The following is a 22,289-nucleotide window of genomic DNA, read 5'->3' as shown; positions in this document are numbered from 1 at the left end:
CGACCAGAAAATAACCGTTGGGGATGTTGAAATGCCTATAGTTATCCTTGGGGACCCAGCCTACCCCTTAATGCCCTGGCTCGTGAAGCCGTACACAGGCAGCCTGGACAGTAGTCAGGAGCTGTCCAACTATAGGCTGAGCAAGTGCAGAATGGTGGTAGAATGTGCATTTGGACGTTTAAAAGCACGCTGGAGCAATTTACTGACTCAGTTAGACCTCAGCGAAACCAATATTCCCATTGTTATTACTGCTTGCTGTGTGCTCCACAATCTCTGTGACAGTAAGGGGGAGACGTTTATGGCGGGGTGGGAGGGAAGTTGAGGCAAATCGCCTGGCCGCTGATTACGCACAGCCAGACACCAGGGCGGATAGAAGAGCACAGCAGGACGTGCTGTGCATCGGAGAAGCTTTGAAAACTAGTTTCATGGCTGACCAGGCTACAGTGTGACAGTTCTGTTTGTTTCTCCTTGATGAAACCCGCCCCCTTGGTTCACTCTACTTCCCTGTAAGCCAATCGCCCTCCCCCCTTCGATCACCGCTTGCAGAGGCAATAAAGTCATTGTTGTTTCAAATTCATGCATTCTTTATTAATTCGTCATACAAATAGGGGGATAACTGCCAAAGTAGCCCGGGACAGGTGGGGGAGGAGGGAAGACGGCCACTCTGCACTTCAAAACTTACTGAATGCCAGCCTTCTGTTGCCTGGGCAATCCTCTGGGGAGGAGTGGTTGGGTGCCTGGAGGTCCCCCCCAACCCCCGCATTCTTGGGCATCTGGGTGAGGAGGCTATGGAACTTGTGGAGGAGGGCGGTTGATTACATAGGGGCTGCAAGGGCGTTCTGCGCCTTTCCTGCACCTCAATCATATGCCGAAGCATATCAATTTGATCCTCCAGTAGCCTCAGCATTGCATCCTGCCTCCACCTCTCCTGTTGCCCCAGCCATCTGTCCTCGCGTTCATTTTGTGCTTTCTTGGACTCTGCCATTGTCTGCCTCCACACATTCTGCTGGGCTCTTTCAATTTGGGTGGACTGCATGAGCTCAGAGAACATTTCATCGGAAGTGCATTTTTTTCGCCTTCTTATCTGCCCTAGCCTCTGGGACGGAGATGTTAGTTGCAGCGTTGAAACATTTGCAGATGCTGGAGGAAAAAAGGGGAGATTAAAATTGAAAAAAAGACACATTGGCCATTTAAAAGGAGAGGCTGATATTTTCGGGTTAACGTGCAGCACAAACTCAACTAACCCCCCCCACACACACCTAATTCTCTGAGATGACCGCTTCACCCCTCCCCACACCATGTGGCGAACAGTGGGATGGATTTCTTTTCAGCCACAGGCAAACAGCCCAGCAGGAACGGCCACCTCTGAATGTCCCCTGAATAAAATTCCCCTATTTCAACCAGGTGACCATGAATCATATCATTCTCCTGAGGATAACACAGAGAGATAAAGAACGGATGTTGCTTGAATGCCAGCAAACAACGGGACCACATGTTGCCATGCTTTCTTATCCAATGATTCTAGACTACGTGCTACTGGCCTGCCGTGGTAAAGTGTCCTACCATGGAGGACGCAATAAGGCTGCCCTCCCCACAAACCTTTACAAAGGCTTTGGGAGTACATCCAGGACAGCTTCATTGAGATGTCCCTGGAGGATTTCCGCCCCATACCCAGACATGTTAACTGGCTTTTCCAGTAGCTGTACTGGCCGTGAATGTATCCCAAGTCTTATGGGCAAAGTAATCAAACACACTTGCTTTTAAACAGTGTATTATATTTACAAAAGTACACTCACCAGAGGTGCCTTCTCCACCTTCATGGTCCAGGAGCCCTTGGAGTGATATTGGATCCAGAGTGATAAACAGTTCCTGGCTGTCGGGGAGAACCGTTTCTCCGCTTGCCTGATGTGCATTATCTTCCTCGTCCCCAAAATTCTCATCCCTGTTGTGTGAGACTCCCCCCTTGCAGGAGTCCACATACAAGGTGGGGCAGTGGTAGGGGCACTCCTTAGAATTGCATGCAGCTCATCCAGAAGCGGTATGTCTGGGGCTCTGACCCCGAGCAGGCGTTTGCCTCTTGGGTTTTTTGGTAGGCTTGCCTAAGCTCCTCAGGTGTCACGCGACACTGCTGCGGGTCCCTGTGATAGCCTCTGTCCTTCAAACCCTTGGAGATTTTTTTCAAATATTTTGGCATTTCGTCTTTTGGCACGGAGTTCTGATAGCATGGATTCATCTCCCCATACAGCGATTAGATTCAGTACCTCCCGTTCGGTCCAAGCTGGAGCTCTTTTGCGATTCTGGGACTCCATCGTCATCTCTGCTGATGAGATCGGCACGGTCACCTGTGCTGATCAGCTTGCCACACTGGCCAAACAGGAAATGAAATTCTAAAGTTCGCAGGGCTTTTCCTGTCTACCTGGCCAGTGCATCCGAGTTGAGAGTGTTGTCCAAAGCGGTCACAATGGAGCACTGTGGGATAGCTCCCAGAGGCCAATACCGTCGAATTGCACCCACACTAACCCAAATTCGACCTGGCGATGTCAATTTCAGCGCTAATCCCCTCGTCGGGAAGGAGTACAGAAATCGATTTTAAGAGCCCATTAAGTCGACAAAAATGGCTTTCTTGTGTGGATGAGTGCAGGGTTAAATCGATCTAATGCTGCTAAATTCGACCTAAACTTGCAGTGTAGACCAGGGCTAAGGGCATGTCTTCGCTATCAACGTTAGAGCTTTAACGTGGCTGTGTAGTCGCAGCACCAGCACTGGGAGAGAGCTCTCCTAGTGCAGTAAAAAGAAACCACCCCAAGAGGGGAGTAGCTCCCAGCGTTGGTGCACTGTCTACACTGCCACTTTAGAGCACTGAAACTTGCAGCGCTCATGGGGGTGTTTTTTCACATCCCTGAGCGAGAAAGTTGCAGCACCATAAAGTGGCAGTGTAGACAAGGCCTTAGTGACTAAAGTTTTTGCTATGTTTAATTCTCACAAGCAGTGCAAACTGATTATTATAAGACAAGTATGATTCTATTCTTTCATGTGTATTGAAACAAAAATGGTTTGATGAGTTCCAGCTACAAGGCCAATATGATACAAATGAGTAGGAGCTACAGGACTGGGACCATTGCCATCAATTCAATCCAATGCACATGGACAAGATTCACCATAGTTACAGATCTCATCTATTTGCATTCCATTATACTACAAATATTCAAGTAATAGTCTTTTTTTTCCTTTAATCCTAGTAAGGAAGATGTTCACTTTTCTCTTTGTATTCACACAGGAATGGGAGTATAAGAGAAACACTGTCTCTCTTTAAAAACGTGACTGCAAGCCAGACAAACTGTCAGGAGATCTGGAGCAACAATGTGCCTGAATTCCCTTGATAATTTTTGTCAACTGAAATAACATTTAAAAAAAAAAAAAAGTCTCTCCCTCCCCTTCCCTCCAAGATATACAAATGAGTGGACAGTTGTGAAAATTTAGACATCAGTACATGTAAAACAAAACAAAGCACGATTTTCTAGTTGCTGTACTCTGCCTGTGCTCACATTGCAAATACCTTAAGGGGTTGTCAGATGTATGAAGTAAACTGTAAGAGGTCAGTTAAAAAATCCAATGGGATGTATAAATTGGAGTCCCAATTCTCAGATTACAGAATTAAAAAACTGTTAATAATTACTAGTATTAGAGTAGCATCCAGAAGTCCCAATTAGTATCAGAGTCCCAGTGTGCTAGACACAATAGATATAGAGGACATTGCTCTAAAACATGAGTGCAAGTCTTGATAATAACTAAAAATGTGCATGTTCACAGTAGCATAGGTTTTGTGAGACACCTAATTGCTCGAAGTTCTGTGCCAACTGCACCCAATGACTTCGGCTCTGAGAGAATTGATAAAGTGACATGTATTTACTCAGTCTTTAAAAAGGACACTAAAGGACACATTTCTGTCTGGCTTCAAAGACAAAAACTTCATTTTAAACAAGAAGAACAGAGGACATGGATTAAAATGTTTCAAACCTATATGAGTCATGACTGCGTACTAAGAAACTGGTAGCCAGCCTCCCACCCCATAGCCTATAATTAAACACAGCACAAGCAGAACGTGAAGTCTGTTAGAAACCATAATCCCAGTATCCTGAGGAAATTCCATTCTGCCTATCTAAATCCCCCTTGAAGTTTCAATTGGATAGACCATTTTTTACTTCCCATTCTTAATGACTGCATAGCTGTATTAAGCATTGGTTACGTAGCACCACAGTTTTGCATGGCTCTTTACAGCTAAGAGAGATGGTCACTTCCCCAACAAGTTTAGAAGGCTAAACCAGATAACGTACGACAGAGAAGGCCAGGGTTGCAAATGAAGGTGAGGAGACTTAGGCCTGATCCACACTAGAAAGTTAGGTCGGCACAACTAGGTTGCTCAGGGGTGTGAAAAATGCGTGCCCGTGAGCGGTGTAGCGATGCTGACCTAAGCCCTATGTAGACAGCGCTAGGGAGACGGAATACCACGTCAAAGCATCTAGCGTATTACTGGTATTATTTAAAACATGTTTCAGAGTAACAGCCATGTTAGTCTGTATTCGCAAAAAGAAAAGGAGTACTTGTGGCACCTTAGAGAGACTAACCACAAAAGCTTATGCTCAAATAAATTGAGCTACCGCTCACTTCATCGGATGCATACTGTGGAAAGTGTAGAAGATCTTTTTATACGCACAAAGCATGAAAAAAATACCTCTGCCCCACCCCACTCTCCTGCTGATAATCTGTCTAAATCTTGCTCAGAGTTGGTCTATTTGGTCTAATTAACCTCTTACAAAATGTCTCAATGTTGGCATTAAGTACTAAAAAAACGTTTCCTTTTGTATGGGTATATTTATTGGCCTCTGGACTCCTGCTCATCTGAAGTCCCACCCATATTTTTATTTGCTAAGCGCCGACTGGGAGCTCAGGAGGATACAAAGAAGACATGCTCCCTGCCTTGAGAAGTTTAACCATCTAAAACCATGATCCCGCAAGGATGCTCTGAGTGGGCATTACAGTTCACCCTCTCAGAGCTCCTTGATGGATCAGGGCCAGCATAGACAGACAAATTAAATCAGACCCAAGAGTCACCAGCCCACAGGATGGTTTTTGTAACTGGCCATCACTATAAAAATCTTCATCCCAATATAAAAGTCTGCCTATCCTACAGCCAGTTAAGGATCTAGCAAAGCCAGATTTAAAATACTTTCCGGGTGGTTGAGATTTAAGCTATTTGGGAAGGGAAGGCCATTTGTTTCAAAGTTTGAAAAAAAACCAAGGTCACACTTCAGTATCTGCTTTGATTTTTAGTTGCATTAACATGCATTAGCTTCACTTGTCAGAGATGATAAATCGATCTCCAAAGCTGTTGACTCACGAAGACTAACTACATTTCCTCAGTATTAAAAGTACTTTTCCTGGCTTGCGTACAGCACAAATAATATTTCTTGCTCATTGGAATTCAATAACCCTGCTCCATCCCTTTTCTATTTTTGACTCCTCCTACTTAACAGTTGCCCTAATGCAATTAAAACACACACAAGTTGTCTCTTATTGTGTTAAGTATTTTATGGTTTTGCTTGGTTCAGCCAAGCAACTTTTAGATCCCTTCAGCACTGCTGAGGAACTGGGACCATTTTAGGAACCACTTCCAACTAATCAAAGAATGTTTTTCTATTAAGCTAGGATGAGTCCCAAAATAACCTTCCCCAGGAGGTAAAAGAGGCTTAAAACCACTAATCATGCCTCTCAGAATTTGGCATGCTGATTCCATAAAAGGCATACTTCTTGCAAGACAGCCTCTAGAGAGAGAAAGAACACTGACACAGTGACATATCACTTCTTTCATAGACAGCGCTCACATAGACTTGCACCAAAACAAAAGGGTGCAAATAAAAATAGAGATTTTCCAAAAGTTTGATATTGACAGAAATAAAGGGCTGTTTTGCCACCCAACCAACTGTAATTATAACAACTGATTGTTTTTTTCAGCATCTGTTCGCATTCGTTCTTTAAGTAAGGCCTGGGTTGGACACACCACAGCACTATGCAAAAACTACTCAGCAATGGTAAATGGAAAGCTTTTCCCAGCAAGTGCCTTAAGCCAGCAATTTCTACAGAATCTAATATTTCATTAAAAGAAAGTTTACTAGTCCTTCTGGCTAAAATGATAAACTATCCAAACGTAAGGTTTAGAGTAGCAGCCGTGTTAGTCTGTATCCACAAAAAGAACAGGAGTACTTGTGGCACCTTAGAGACCAACAAATTTATTAGAGCATAAGCTTGGGTTTGAATAGAGACTAGAGTGGCTGGGTCATTACACATATTGAATCTATTTCCCTATGTTAAGTATCCTCACACCTTCGTGTCAACTGTCTAAATGGGCCATCTTGATTATCACTAAAAAAGTTTTTTTCTCCTGCTGATAACAGCTCATCTTAATTAATTAACCTCTTACAGTTTGTATGGCAACTTCCACCTTCTCTGTATATATATGTATATATCTTCTTACTATATATTCCATTCTATGCATCCGATGAAGTGGGCTGTAGCCCACGAAAGCTTATGCTCTAATAAATTGGTTTGCCTCTAAGGTGCCACAAGTACTCCTGTTCTTTTTAACCAAATGTAAGGCAAGGCAATGTGTTTTCTGGGCTCACAGATGGCTCCAGTCCCTTTTGCCATCCTTAAGTTTGCCAAGCAGCAGCGGAGTGAAATTAAATGAGACTGACCAGTTTAACTGCTGCTACTCAGAACCCTACTGACACCTTTGACACTATCAAGAATCACACAGTTTCAAGCTACTGATCCTTGGGAAAGCAACCCAGCAGCATCATAGGCAGACAGTGGATATGTCCCAGTAAAAGAGAGGCAGGGGAGGAAAGAACAGATGTGTAGAAAGAATAGTAAATATGGCAGGTGACCAGCTTGGCTTAACAGTGAAATCCTTGCTGACCTTAAACAGAAAAAAGAAGCTTACAAGAAGTGGAAGATTGGACAAATGACCAGTGAAGAGTATAAAAATATTGCCCAGGCATGCAGGAATGAAATCAGGAAGGCCAAATCACACTTGGAGTTACAGTTAGCAAGGGATGTTAAGAGTAACAAGAAGGGTTTCTACAGGTATTTTAGCAAGGGAAGGGGGAGAAAAGAATATACTAGCAGAGACCCACGATCTAACTAACAGTTCTGAGGGAAGGATTCAATAAACAGAAAACCTCCATCCATTCTTTCAGCAGCTATGAGGAAATGCAAAATGTAGAGACAGAAAGCTGCTTTCCTCCACCAGCTAGGGAAGGATTGAGTTTCAAACACCTATTATCCAGAGGCTGAGAGATGCAGCCTAAAGCACCTCCTCCTACCCAGAATCCAAGGTAGCAGGGGTTCTGGCCTTGTTCCCATGTTACTGATCCCACATATACGCCTGTTGGGCTTCCCTCATCTTTCATATCTACCTTTGGCTATCAGATTCAGGCCTTCTGCTAGTAGGCATCCAATAACATTTTCAAGCACTGGCAGTTGAGTATTCAAGTCATGCCACTGTGCTGTCAATCTCTGTGTCCTGGAAAATAAAATACTGCAAGATATTAACTACTTAATTCCTTTTCCAAGATACAGTGTACCTGAGGGCAAGACCAAGGACTTTACTGTACTATTACATAATTCATCCTGGCTTTAAGTAATTAACAGCAGTGATGAAAGCAAGGTTTCCTGCTTGCTGATTTTAATAACAATTTAAGGCACTTCAATTTTAAACCTCATTCTGCAACCGTGTTTTGTTTAAGGAAATAAGTACTGGTTCATTCTCATTGGCTGATATAATAATTAGAACACATTGATATGCAACAAAGTACGAAAATTTGGTACTTTTTTTTTGTTAAGAGGATGCACTATCTATACACATTTATTTTAGTAGTTATATAGTTTAAGTATACATTTATTCAGATTTTTTTTTTATTACTGTTGGAATATGCAGGTGACCCAAGAACCTCTTAAAGCCAGCTGAAATGGGTGTAGAGAGGGGTTACACAAATCTCAAATCTGGTGTGCACGTCCTAGTTCACCAAAGCATGTCACGTGAGGTTTCAAACGAAAGCCAGTATCACACTGGTCATTAATGTCATTGTGAAATGTATATATGTGTACTACACGAGGAATTATGTATCTATACCAGAAAATTATGTTCTTAAGCATGTAAGGTAAAAAGTAGATCATCAAAAGGTGACATGCCTCAGACCAGTTCTTCCAGACAGGAGGTAAGAAATGTGCATCTCTCTGTCAGGATATAAATTAAGCTTTGTTAGCTAACACAATGGTTGCCAATTTACACACACAGTCAAATGTTAACAAAGAGATGTGAAGTCAAAAGGAAAGCAGCATGCAGGAAAAAAAAAGCCATGGAGCATTATCCCCTCTCGGAGTAAAGACAATGAAGGGAGGGGGGGGATAACCTGGTATCCTGCACTTATGAAACAAACAGTCAGCATGTTTGCATTCATGAAAGTAGGGGTCTCAGCCAATCTTGGTTAAAAATGCTGCAGAAGACTGTGTGAGAGAAGCTTCTTTTGACAGGAGGTTAACCTTTTAGTTGAGTTTACTTTCTAGAAAGCATTTAATGATTTTGTTTAAGATTAAGGCATTTCTTTCCACTATTCTTACTCACTATTACTTGAATCTTTGATAATAAATTTATTCTTGTTTTCACTATATGTATATATCTAACTGTGATGTTAAGCAAAATGCCGATCCTGAGCTGAAACTAACAACGTGGCATGTACCATTCCATTGTGAATAGCAGATCTGGTAACTGTGTAGAGTGTCTAGTGGATATGGGACTGGACACTGCACAGATCACTCCAAGGACTTAGGCGTTGGTGTGTGCCTATCACTACCTGTACAGAGAGAACGAGGACTGCAGAAGCTGGGAAGGTGGTTCTTGTGCTGCCAGAGGCTGCTGATCCACAGCAGGCACACACAAGACCCTTTCACACCAAGGACGGGTAGCAGTGAGGTGCCTCACAATCCTGGGAAATGTCACAACGCATCATACAACATCTTTTATTTACTACATGATATTTTTTTTTTTACTTGATAATTGTGTCAAGTTGCATTTGAATGGAAATTTGGAATTTAATTAAATACACAAAGTTAAATAAAACTACCTTAAGTGTGCTGGATACGTTAAGAAAAGTATCAAATGTGTTTTGCATTTAGAACGGATTTTATGAAACGAACTATTTCGGTAGTTAGAGAATTGAACTGATTGTTTCTGGTCACCATATCTTAGATTTTCAAAGGTATTCTAAAACATATAAATAGGTACCTACTAGGATTATCAAAAGTGCCTATGTGCAGCTTTAGGCACCTAAATATCTTTGAAAAGTTAGCCCCCCCGTTTCCCTCACATTTTTCCAATTACTTGCTCTCCTCCTCCACCACCTGTTTTTTATTAATAGACTGATTAGGAGTTGGAAGAAGCAGGAAAGCTTATTTTTTTCTATCAACTTCTCAACTTTGAATGAACTAGCCCAAAATTAAGAAAATATTCTCTGCACCTGCTAGCTAATCTTAAACCAAAAGTAAGGCAAAAGATTTTCTGCCCAACAGAAATTGAAAGTACTTTTCCCCTCCTTAACATCAAATGCATATTTAATTGATTAAAAGATTATACTAAATGTAGGCATTAATGTAAGTTGTCATAATTTCAAGTTTAATTTGACAGGTTTATTTTTAAAAAAGAAAAATGTATTTAAATACAAAATCTGTTAACTGATTTGTATCCACTCTGCTTAAAGCAGTAGTCACTTTTCAGAATGTACCATGTAAAAAGGCACCTCATTCAGCACATCTACCACGTGTCTATTCAGGGTTACACTTGATTTAAAATAAAATAAGTTTGTACTGATTTCTAGTATTCTTTATACTGCAATGCCAACACAGCAAAAAAGGGGAACTGGATTCTAATTCTTTTTGAACTTTGAACAGAATGAATGTTCATTCCATTTGCCACCCAGCTACATTGGTACAACCCTATTGTACACAAGGGGGTTACACAGGTGTAAATAAGCAGCATAGCATGGCTGCTGGTTTTAGCACCAGCATCTCTTTCACACTGAGGCAGAGGGGTTACGCTGCAACCTACAGCTTTAGATGCCTCGAGAAAACATCACAGCGTAGTCGCTTCAGGAGTTGCACGCCTATATCAGTGACCTGAGGTTCACACGCCAAACACTTGCTAAGCAGACCATAACAGATTCAAAAGTGAGGGAGCAAAGTACAAGGTTAGAGTCCGTATTTGTTCCTGTTTATTTAGGGTAAAGGAAATAAAAACAAAAGAAAGTATACAGAAGAATAAAAGCAGCAGAAGAGTCAGGCTGAGCAAAGAAATCTGTGATAAAAACTCACCAAGAAGCCATCAGAAAAGCTGTGTGCACAGCAAGGTCTGTCAGCTGCTGACCAGAAGAAATTGGAGCTGGTGGCCATGCTGCACTCATGTGCTATGAGGCAGGATGGGGCACCTACTCCAAACTAGCGGCCAAAAGAAGTCCCTTTTTCTCCTACAGCACATGCAAGAGACCAAGCAGACCATTGCCCATATGATCTAGCAGCAGCGGTGATAGTGAGAGGCCCAAAGGTATGAAGTCTGGAGTGGGAAAGGATGCTCGTTAAGTAGAAACACATGGAGTTGGAGGCCAGGTGTCGGTGAGGAGGCAGAGCTGGAGCACCAAGCTTGCTGATCGGGACAAACGCAAGCAGCATGAACCTGAGAAGAGAATCAAGTACTGCCCATGGGACGCAAAAGGAAGAACATAAGGCTGTGTGCCCAATTACAGGCTAGCAGGCAAACAGATAGGGGTGTGATGCCTGTAGCCTGAATCATTATGGACACCAAAAATGGTCTGTGATTTTGACTGTGGGAATGTGGGAAACTGGTTTCCTTGATGTGTCATTTTCTGTAATAATGTAAAGGCTCAGGTATTTGCTTGCCATAATCAGACTCAGTGTCAAGGGGGGAAATCAAGTCAGTGCTGATTGTGTCTGTGGCACAGTTAAGAGGTGTTGTTGGCACAGAATCTGCTGGGAGCGGTGGGACACGGATAAAGCCAGGAAATGCTATTGGCCAGTATTCTGCTGAGAGCAGGAAGACTGCTGGGAGAGGCAAGACTCTGATATAACTAGGAGATGCTGTAGGCCAGAGCTCCACTGAGAGCAGGGACACTGAAGCACAGAGAGAAAGTGCTGTAGCCCAAGATCTGCTAGGAGCAGTAAGTCACGAGTACAACTAGGAAACAGCTGGAAGGCAGAACTCTACTGGGAGCGGGGAAGACTCTGGGTGGTAAAGGGTCTGGTTTCATGCCTTCAGGGGTGACAGAACTCTTTGCTGTTCAGGGTGACCAAGATGTTGTGTGAGATTAAATGAAAGCCAGTGACATATTGGTCATTAATATCATTGTGAAATCACTCTATGGGGAATTATGGATACTTACTGATATTATGCTTAAAAGAGAGAGAGGTTTTATTCCAGACTGGAAGGAGGATAGTTGCCTCTAATGCAAATTAAGCATTGTGGAACACCACTAAAGGAAGTTCCATTTGCATATGAAGTCAACAGAAAAAACAGGACGACAGAGGGATGTGAAAACCAACAGGAGGGAATCTGAACCCCAGGGCGTCATCCTGATTCTGGAAACTAAGACAATAAACTTGGGAAATATAAGGAGAAAGACATCTCATTATCCATTTCACTGCTGAACACCCTTCCTGGAGGGAGGTGACTCAAAAAAAAAAAAAAAAGTCTGGATCCTGATTTAATTGAAAAAAGTCAGCAAGCTTTTCAGAACGATTCTGAGGGTGAGAAACTGTTTGAGACAAATGATTATAGCCTGCTAAAGTTGTTTACTCTCTTAGGAGCATATTATACTTTTGTTTTATTTGTAACCAATTCCGTTTCCACTATCCTTACTCAGTATCACTCGAAGCTGTGCTCTCGTTAATAAGCTTATTCTTGGTTTTATTATAAACTCATCTCAGTAATATTAAATAAAACGTGAGGCCTCAACTGAACCAAAACAGGCTGGTGTGTACAATGTCTCTTTGGAGACTGCAAACTTGGCAATTTCTGTGAGTGTACAGTGACAGGGGACCACTCTTCACAGTGGGCTTGGAAGCTGGCATGCACCTAAAGTTAACCTGGCAAAGCGAAGGAGTAGAGGAGGTTGTTTGAGTGGCTAACAAACTGGTGTGACAGGGAGCTGACACCCAGTTTAGCACCAGCAAGTCTCTCTCACCGTAGCAGGGAAATAACAAGGTGACCCCAGTCCTGGGTACACCAAGAAAGCATCAGAGCTTCACTCTAAGAACTCAGGATGAGTTTGCAGAGCTCGTAGGGTACTTCTACACTGCAAAAAAAAAAAAAAAATCACAGCAGCAAGTCTCAGAGCCCCAGTCAACTGATTTGGAATAGCCTTATAGGACAAGAATGTCTACACTGCTACTTTTAGCTCCATAGTGCAAGCCGAAAGCAGTTGATCCAATCTCCGAGGCAGGCTGCTTGAGGGCGAGAGAGGACTTGCAGTATAAACATACTCCTAGTTAGAAAACAAAAACAAGTCAAGACAAAAACAGAGTGCCTGTAATCTGAAATCAAGTTTCACACATACTTTCAGCAACTCCTTGGAAGGGCAATCCTGGAGGAGAGTATGGAAACAGCAGACTAAAACACTGGCTCCCAAGGCTCTAGGAGAATTCACTCCAGCTCTACTACACCACAGGAAGTTATCCCTGCAATGAGTGAAACTGAATAAAACTCAAAAAGAAAAGGAGTACTTGTGGCACCTTAGAGACTAACCAATTTATTTGAGCATAAGCTTTCGTGAGCTACAGCTCACTTCATCGGATGCATACCGTGGAAACTGCAGCAGACTTTATACAGTTTCCACAGTATGCATCCGATGAAGTGAGCTGTAGCTCACGAAAGCTTATGCTCAAATAAATTGGTTAGTCTCTAAGGTGCCACAAGTACTCCTTTTCTTTTTGCGAATACAGACTAACACGGCTGTTACTCAGTTTCTCTCTAGCTGCATCTACACCAGAGAATTGCACTACTGTAGTTTACACTGGGATGACTGAACCTAGGCAAGCTGCAACAGTGCACCCTTCCCATCCCCCACCCACCAGCTGACTTTTTGTAAGCAAGCAGTACTTATGCATCAATAGGCAGGCAGCACTCCATGCAAGTGACTGTACATTGTAACATAGATTCATAGATGGTTAGGGTTGGAAGGGACCTCAGGAGGTCATCTAGTCCAACCCCCTGCTTGAAGCAGGACCAATCCCCAATTTTTGCTCAACATCTTCTCCACAGTCCTAAGACAGACTGCAGATGCCATGGAAAAATATCTGCAGTTCCAAAGACACTTCAGCTGTATCTACGCTAGGCTGTTTTGGCAACGATCTTCCAGTGATTCAGCTCTGCCACTCCTAGCAGCAGCATACTTAGACCTTGGCCCACTGTGTCTCATCCAAAATGCCTCAGAGCAGGAATACGCAACGTGGTGGTTAAAATGCCAGTGACCAGCTGTCTACACTCACAGTTCCACAAGTGGTGCTCTGCAGATGTAGTCTTGGGGTGGGGAAGAGGAGAGACTAACAAACCCTGGTGGGGGGAATAAACACAAATCATCCTGAGTTTTAAGACTGGAGATTATATTTTAATTTCTTTCAATTACTGTTCTAATTAGTGATAGTACTTTAAGGAAATAACCAGTCTCAGAACCTTTCAGATCAAGTTTCTTCCTCAAAGAAGTTCTGCTTGTCTGCCACCAGATACATTCGAATCATTAGCTTGACTTGCTGTAGCTCACGAAAGCTCATGCTCTAATAAATTGGTTAGTCTCTAAGGTGCCACAAGAACTCCTTTTCTTTTTGCGAATACAGACTAACACGGCTGTTACTCTGAAACTAATATATTGTTACCATACTAGCTAAAATAGGCTCTTTACATACAAACACAAGAGATTATTATTGTCAAATATTTTGACAGTAGACAGAACTATTGGGCAAATTTGTTTTTTATTTAAATTAGTTTTAGACTAATAGTGTCTCTTCTAAAAAAGTATCCCACAGAGCGTGGTTTGTAAAAGAAAAAAAAATGTTTTTCCTACAATTTGAGTGAAGCTGAAGTATACCATTTAAAAAAGGGACTTCAACTTACATAGCATCCCATTACAGCTAACCATTATTGTTTGTACAACAGCTTCATAATGCCAGCAATGCTCTGGGAACAGTGGCTAACTGATGTTGCAGAACCAACAGAATAGCAAGTATTGCTTATGGGGTTCCAATCATAACCGCGCGTATTTTAAAATAAATTTCTCCTTTTCTGCTTAGTGGGCTTATTAATGCTAAACAACACTTTAAAACTGAAGTATGAATGTTTTTAACATTTCTCCCCCACCCCAAAAGTCATGTGCACATACACACACATTATTATAGGGTTCCCAGTTCTTACTTGGCTGCCTTTTTAACTACAGAGAGAACTTTCTATAGACTTTGCAAACAGTTAAGGAAAAGACAGGGCACATTTTTGGTTAACCCAGTGAGTGACATCATCCTTCACACATCTAGCCTTATAATGGGCATTTCCCCATTTAGGACAATATGGATGGTGTTTGTGTTTGGTCCAATTGACATCTTGCTGTGGGAAGAAGTGAGATATTTAATGAACTCCTACTGCAAGAGACCAAACAGCAGATGGTAAGGAAAGCCTACAAACTGAACATTTCAAGTCCACTTAGCATTTCAAGTTCTCCAGTACCAACATTTGCATATTGATGTACACATGCCTGGGACGTTACTTACAAATTCCAATGCATGAGGAAGAGAATACATCTTACTTCCTTTAAGTGCCTGAAATTCACTGACTGACCAAAGACCAAAAAAAAAAAAATTATATATATTCTCTCAGTATGCTTGTAAATTAATTAGTATAAATTTATAAAATAATTGTGTGCATGGTAAACTGCACATGGTTGCCCCAAGAAACATTTTCCTGGTAGTGTGCTTGAATGACGCTCCACCCCACTCCACAAGTTTAACAAATTTAATAGAAGATATTTGCTTCTTCTTGACTGCCACTTGTAACTAGAGCTGATAAAAAAGAATGAATGTTTCATGCAGGTTTTCCTCAAGAACGTGTTTAAAATGGCAAACTGCGGCCACTGGGAGCTGTGAGCAGCCGTACCTGCGGACGCTCAGATAAACAAAGCGTCTTGTGGCCCACCAGGGGCTTACCCTGAACAAGCCGCAAACTAAGTTTGGGAACCCCTGCTTTAGAGGCAAGAAATCTCATATTTCTAGAATATCAAATACAATTATCTAACAGGAGGAATCATTAAAGGGATATCAACTTAAAAATCCACACAACACATCTAATTAAAAAACACTACCATTATTACAATAACCAAAAGAGTAGAGGGCAAAGTTCCTTTTGTTTACTGTGACAATTTGACTATGTTGGGTTAGTTTCACTCTTCCTCCCGCACAGACACTTACTCCTGTTTCTGTGGGTCTTTCACCCAGCAAGAAGGAAAATAAAAAACCCTTAAAAGAACAGGAAGAGGAAATTATAAAACCTCAAAGGGAATGAAGAGGCTAATACAATACCTCTTCCCCTCCCCCCAAAAAAATTTTAATTTAAAATAACTAATGCAGTGTGGCAGAGAACAAGTCCATAAAGAACATCCAAGAAACACAGATTTGTGTAGACAAAAGAATCCAAGATCCGCAGAATAGAGAGACAAGAAGAAAATGAAAATACTTCACCTGGCCCTCAACCTAACAAGCTTCAAAGAACACCATATTTAACTTCACAAGTCTTGTATTAGTTAACCGGGTCTACAACCAGGTTCTCTACCAAACTCTAAAGCACGCTATGGCTCTTGCCATTCCTTTACCAAGGGATGTGGTATGTTTTCTGTCACTTGGGAGCCTGGATATTTTTCTGATCCAGGACTTACTAGACTTATATTATACAGGAAGAAAAGGAGTACTTGTGGCACCTTAGAGACTAACCAATTTATTTGAGCATAAGCTTTCGTGAGCTACAGCTCACTTCATCGGACGCATACTGTGGAAAGTGTAGAAGATCTTTTTATATACACACAAAGCATGAAAAAATACCTCCTCCCACCCCACTCTCCTGCTGGTGGTAATAGCTTATCTAGAGCGATCACTCTCTTTACAATGTGTATGATAATCAAGTTGGGCCATTTCCAGCACAAATCCAGGGTTTAACAAGAACATCTGAGGAGCGGGGGGTAGGAAAAAACAAGGGGAAATAGGTTACCTTGCATAATGACTTAGCCACTCCCAGTCTCTATTCAAGCCTAAGTTAATTGAGTATGTATCAGATGAAGTGAGCTGTAGCTCACGAAAGCTTTATGCTCAAATAAATTGGTCAGTCTCTAAGGTGCCACAAGTCCTCCTTTTCTTTTTGCGAATACAGACTAACACGGCTGTTACTCTGAAACCTGTCATTATACAGGAAGTCAGCCTAGATAACCACAAAGTCTTGAATTCCTTGTTTCTCCTGGATGAGGCTCTGGAGGACTAGTTAATTGTTATGTCATGATCCCACAACCTGCTGGGAGAAGGATGGAGACTTTGCATGTTCTTGTTGACAGGGTTTGACAAGTATTTCAACTGAACGATCCATCCCTCCCCTCCCACTCAAGAGTTTTAAACACAAAATCATATCTCCCCCACCCCCCCCATTTCAAATTAAGGCTGGGAAAGATGGAGATCAGGTTTGTCCTGCAATGCCGTAAGGTACAGGAGAAGTTAGACAGAGGAAGCACTGGTCTGCCAAATAAATGCAAGTGTTCATTCAACAGAGAGTTTGTGAACTGCTGGTCCAACAGGTAGCTAGTACTTTATATTGTTTAAATCTCTGTGACCCCAATCCTATGATGATCTATACATGTGCTTAATCACAGTGCATAAAGTTATGCATATGCTTACATGATCACATTTTCATAGATGCCTTAGGGAGTTAGGTTCCCAATTATTAAGGGTGGGATTCATGGGGGGGGGAATTTAGGTGCCTACAGGATTAAGCAGTAGCTGATATTTTGTAAATGCCACCTTTTACATACCAACATTTAGATACCATTCGCATTCATAAAAATCCTTTTAGCTATTGCTTAATTCTGTAGGCACCCAGGCACTTTAGGCACCAAATTTCCAGTTAAGAGTCCCAGAAGCACTTGCGTTTCAGCAGCTAGGCACATGCACAGCCGCCCAAGTCCTGAGATCACCAAGCAGAGAGGGCTGACCCTGTTCAAGCACCTAACTCTACAAGAGGATTCACGACTGTGAACCCTGAAGGCAGGGAGACATCTCCCTCTGGCCTGGAGTTAATTGCCTAACTCACTTTGAGGGGAGGAGCTTACACAATAATACCCGTCTCCCAGCCAATAGGAAATGTTGAGTTTAGGTGCTCCCCACTGAGCATGTTGGCTTTTGTTAATCCCTTTCTTAGATCCTCTCTCCCCATACATTGCATAGTGAGCCTGGGTGCCTAACTCAGGATTAAGAATTCCAGTAGGTGCTGCAATGCCTAAATCCCCCTTAGGCTGCTATAAAAAAGCCCAGTCTAGCTTTATCTAGAGGAAAGGAGCCTAAGTATACTTTTTAATCATCTGCTTTATATTGTCTAGTAGATTTCAGCTATTGCAAGTACTAGATATAATTAGGTATCACAGGGTTACTGAAGTCTTCTTACTTTATATAAACTGTCCATTCACAGAGAGGCATGATTTTAAAGACTGACTATATTACCACACATTAACATTTCCTAAACCACGTCATTCAATAGCCTAAAATTATATATTTGGGAGTAGGAGACACTTGAAAAGTTATATACTAAAAACAAGACTCTCTAGTTGCTGTCCGATGGCAGAGAAATCTAAGGCATAAAGATAACGTACATTACTCTAAAACAAAAACAGTTCAAAGATACATCAACAGTTTGTTAGTAGTTTCAGGACATCCCAGAGCACTTTACCATCACACTGTAACACTGCTAGGTGCAGCTGTTATTTTTCTGTTCAAAAATTGTATTGCCCATAAGTAAAAGTACATTTCATCATTCACTTATTTATTGGACAACACTTCCCTGTTTAGCCAACTTCCCCTTTTGCTGTTAACGTGAGTACTTCACACACACTAACTGGAAAGAGGAAAGTGTTGTAAAAACAATAGGAAAGTATGATTTTAAAGACACAGTAAGGCAGATGTAACACCTGAAAACACAGCCTCCATTAACTAAAGGAGGGAGGGAGAAATAGGAAAGTACAAAAACTTTTACAATTATTTTCCCTTCTGTGATATCTTTTTGGTTTTTGCTGGTTCACTACAAAAAATGTATCATTCTGCACTGTCAAAAATGCTATGGATTGCAATAAAGCTTCTAGAATCTATGGTATCTTCACTGAAACAGAATTCCCAAAAAGGATTTGTTTAACAGTGGGGGGAATGCCTGTCCCCAACCAAAACAGCCTGGAAAAAGTACTGCTGGGGACATTCTGCAGCCAAAAAAATAAGAACTCCATGCACAATATTTTAAAATTCTGCAAATCGTATTTGTCATATAAATGTAGAGGCTCCAGCATGGCATTGGGGAGCACAGGACACTGGCTGCACAGAGGTGGGAGATCACTGTGCAGCTTCTTCCCCCCCCCCCATAGGGCACAGACTCTGCAGTGAGGCTTGCACCCAATCCACACACAGCTCAAGGACCAGGCCTGCCCCAGAAACACCCCAGGGCCCTGCCCCTCCATGCCAGGTGCTCCAGGTGTGGGAAGGCAGGATCTAAGCGTGGAGAGGCTAAGTGTGGGGGGATCCAGGTGTGCGTTGAGGGCAATCTGGGTGCTGATGGCTCAGGGATCCGGGTGTGGGGGGGACCTGAATGCACAGGGGCTTGTTGGGGGGGGGGGTTCTGGGGGCAACCATAAGGGGACTCTGCAGGGGGGTCTGGATGTGGGGGGAGTGGGGCTCATTGCAGTGGGGATCCAGGTGCAACTAGCTGGGGCTTGGTGAAGTGGGAATCTGGGTGTGGGTGGCTTCCAAGTCAGGGGTGAGGCTCAGCAGGAGGATCTGGGTATGAGGGGATCTGGATGCACGGGGGTTGGGTGGATGAGGGAGCAGCTCCCTGTACACAAATCCCTGAGCCAGGAGGTGCGATGGATGCAGAAAGCGGGGAGCAGGGGTAAGTGTGCAGAGCTTCCTGCAGCTGGGGGAGAAATCTGGGGGTGGGTCTTACCCAGCCCTGGATGCCGTGCAGGGGAAGACGAAGTCCAGTCCTCCCCAGCCCAGCCGGGATTATCAACTGAACCCAGCGCAACATAGGAGCAACCAGCCAGGTATTCCCCAGTCCCCCACCCCACCCCTACTTCTCTGACAGCTGCCCAAAACATACTTCTGGGGAGGGTCGCATGACCGCTCTTGTGGCTTCCCTTTGCTTCCCTGTCAGAAAGTCATTTTTCTGCACGGAAGCAAAGAAAACTGCAGGGGATATAAATTACGCGCCTGCACAGTGGCGCAGAATTCCCCCAGGAGTAAAAAAGGACGCATTCAAAAACAACTAAAAAAAAATTTATTTTAAATAAATATTGTCAGAGTAATTAATAAATAGCAAGATAATCCAATGTTTACTTGCCTCTTTACAAAGCTATCTACAGACTTTGACTGGCACTCAAAGTTCACTACAGCACTCTCCAAAAGCGAAACGTATCACCCACCTAACTTACCAAATAAAGTGAATACTTTTATTGAATTTTGGCTCAAACCCGCCTCCCCATCCCTCAACTGACCAGTCCATGACTGAAGTCAGTAGTTAAAATCTGATCCCCAGCCCACTTTTATCACTAATTACTGCAAGGAATTCTGCACACCACCATCTGACAAGAAATTCAGGAATAGCTTATAAAATCATAATAATCATGTTGGATATGTGTCCCTCTACTTTGTGTTGACCCAGAAAAAAAATCAGCAGGTTATTGCCTGTTACCCCATTTTAAATAAGAGAAAAATGCTACTTTTAGCATTTCACTGACAAGTCATAATAGACTACATAATGAAATGCCACAGGTCAGATTTTCAGGACCTCCCATTTTACAGTAATGTCTCCTCCCCAAAGCAACCTCAGAAAGCCTAATATGGCTAGGAAGTTTTTTAAGAAAAAATCTAGTTTTTAGTAAGAACAGATTTAAAAAATTAAGATGATGTTTTAAAAACGTGAACGGTACAAAGTTTAAGTGTAGAAGTTTCTGGTTATCAGGGAATAAAGTACAGATTATCAAGGGGTGCAAAATTCGGTTTAAGATCGGATGGCGTAAGGAATACATAATCTGCAATATCCCAATTAGGGGTAAAAGATTAACGGGTCAAAGTACAGGCACTGCGCTATGAGAGTATGTTGTTCACATAATGGCTATGTTCAGGTGTGGAGTATAATGAGTCGATACGATGATGAGAATGGATTGACCCTCATTTGATGAGATTTAATGTTCAGTGAGTTTATGGTTCTAGTTCATATGGTTCAACGGACAAGTACATGCATAAATCAACCCCAAAGACTGAAGTCATCATGCTAAAGCACAGCATGTAAGCCACGAATGCACACCCCCACCAACTCCCTTCCCATAGCACCATAACAAAGGGATAAACAACTAAAAACAAAACCTGAGTCTTTTCTAGCTTTGCTACCCCTGTCATTTGCAAGAGGCCCACAATGCACATTTCCAAACCAGGCCTCCGAATCCGGGCACTTCCTTGTTTCGTTTCTCCATATCATATTGTTGTACTTCCCTCCAGCCCTCCCAAACAAAAATACCTCATTTTGCCTGGCTTTATTTCCACACTAGGCCAAGCATTACCTTGGCCGGATCCCATTTCCCACCAGGATAATGGCAGAAAAATAAAAATAACCTCGCCAAGAGAAAGTCACCCAACCAAGGGACAGAAAAAGGTCACGCACGCGGCAAAGAAATGCTTAATAGCAGCGACATCCTTCCCCCAGACACACACACACTTCCCAGTGACAATCCACTAATTTGCATTAACACTCTAGGCTGCCGAAGAAGAGCTGCACGAGGTGCGTTGCTAGGCTGGCCGCCGATGCCGAGCGGACTTTGTATTTTTTTCCCTCGGGATCGCGGAGATGAATTGTGCAGAGCGCGACAGGAAAGGGGTTGCATGGCGCCTCACGAGGGGACTGCGCGCCCGGAGTGGCGGACGCCTCTGCATGCCCGGGGAGAGGCGGGGAAGCTCCGCACGTACGGGGAGGCAGGGGGAACCTGCGTGCCTGAAGGGAGAGGGCAGTTGCACACATAAAGGACGAGGAGAGCTGCATGCCTGGGGCCCTAAAACATGGGGGAGGGGGCCCACAGGAGACTTGCAGGCGGGGGGGGGGGTCAGGGAGCAACCTACACGCCGGGAGAGCAGCCGGATGCCTGCGGGGAGCGGGGGGGAAATCAGCTGCGTGCCTGGAAGGAGAAGGGGGTGCAGGGTGGGGGAGCTCTGGGAGGAAGGAGCGCGAGGATTTGGGGAGGGAAGCGCTCGCATGCGGCCGCTGGCGGCTGGGCAGAGCGTGGCGGCGGCTGGAGCCGCAGGAGGGCCTGCGGCAAGGAGCGGGCCGGGGCCGGCTCCCCCTCGCCCGCTGTCTGACTGGGCAGAGGCGGGGCGGTGCAAGGGGGACGCGGGGGGACGGGGGGCGCTGACCTGGGGCGCTGAGCAGGAAGTCCAGGGTGCTGTGTCGCGCTGCTGCTGCTGCCATGGCGAGGCAGAGCCCTGTGCCATGCCTGGTGGCGGCGGCCGCTGCTGCGCTGCGAGTGCCACTGCCAGAGCCTGCCTCTGGGGGTGTGTGCGCGCGTGTCTGTCTGTCTGTCTGTCTGCCTGCCTGCGCGGGGCTGCGGCGCTGCCGCCTGTGCGCCGGGCTGTGGGAGCGCAGGGGGCGGGACCCGCCAGCGCCGCCCAGCCCAGGCTGCGGGGAGCGCAACCGCGGCGGCCTGCGGGGGCGAGGCTGTGCGGCAGGCGGGCTGCAGAGGCCAAACCTGGGGGGGCGGGTCCCGCCTTCCCCCTTCCCTGCCGCCCGCGGGTCAGGGAGGCACGGGGGCAGTAATTACACAGCAAACCAACCCTGGGGCCTGCCCGCCCAGCCAGTATCCCTTCTCCCTCTTCCAGGCCCCTGGAGAGCCCACACTGTGCCA

General features: G+C 43.9%; 1 protein-coding gene across 1 annotated transcript in view; it reads right to left on the bottom strand.

Moving 5' to 3' along the window:
* The window catches only part of SMS (spermine synthase), a 78,414-nt gene extending 56,350 nt beyond the window's left edge, over nucleotides 1–22,064 (bottom strand). Inside the window, exon 1 of the mRNA XM_073357304.1 lies at nucleotides 21,802–22,064. Within this exon, the coding sequence (XP_073213405.1) occupies nucleotides 21,802–21,856 (55 nt within the window). The 5' untranslated portion in view covers nucleotides 21,857–22,064. The remainder of the gene's footprint in view (nucleotides 1–21,801) is intronic.
* Nucleotides 22,065–22,289: the final 225 nt, after the last annotated feature.

This window comes from Lepidochelys kempii, chromosome 1 (genome assembly GCF_965140265.1).
Source record: "Lepidochelys kempii isolate rLepKem1 chromosome 1, rLepKem1.hap2, whole genome shotgun sequence".
Classification (NCBI taxonomy): Eukaryota; Metazoa; Chordata; order Testudines; family Cheloniidae; genus Lepidochelys; species Lepidochelys kempii.
This window is presented reverse-complemented; position numbering and strand designations above follow the sequence as displayed.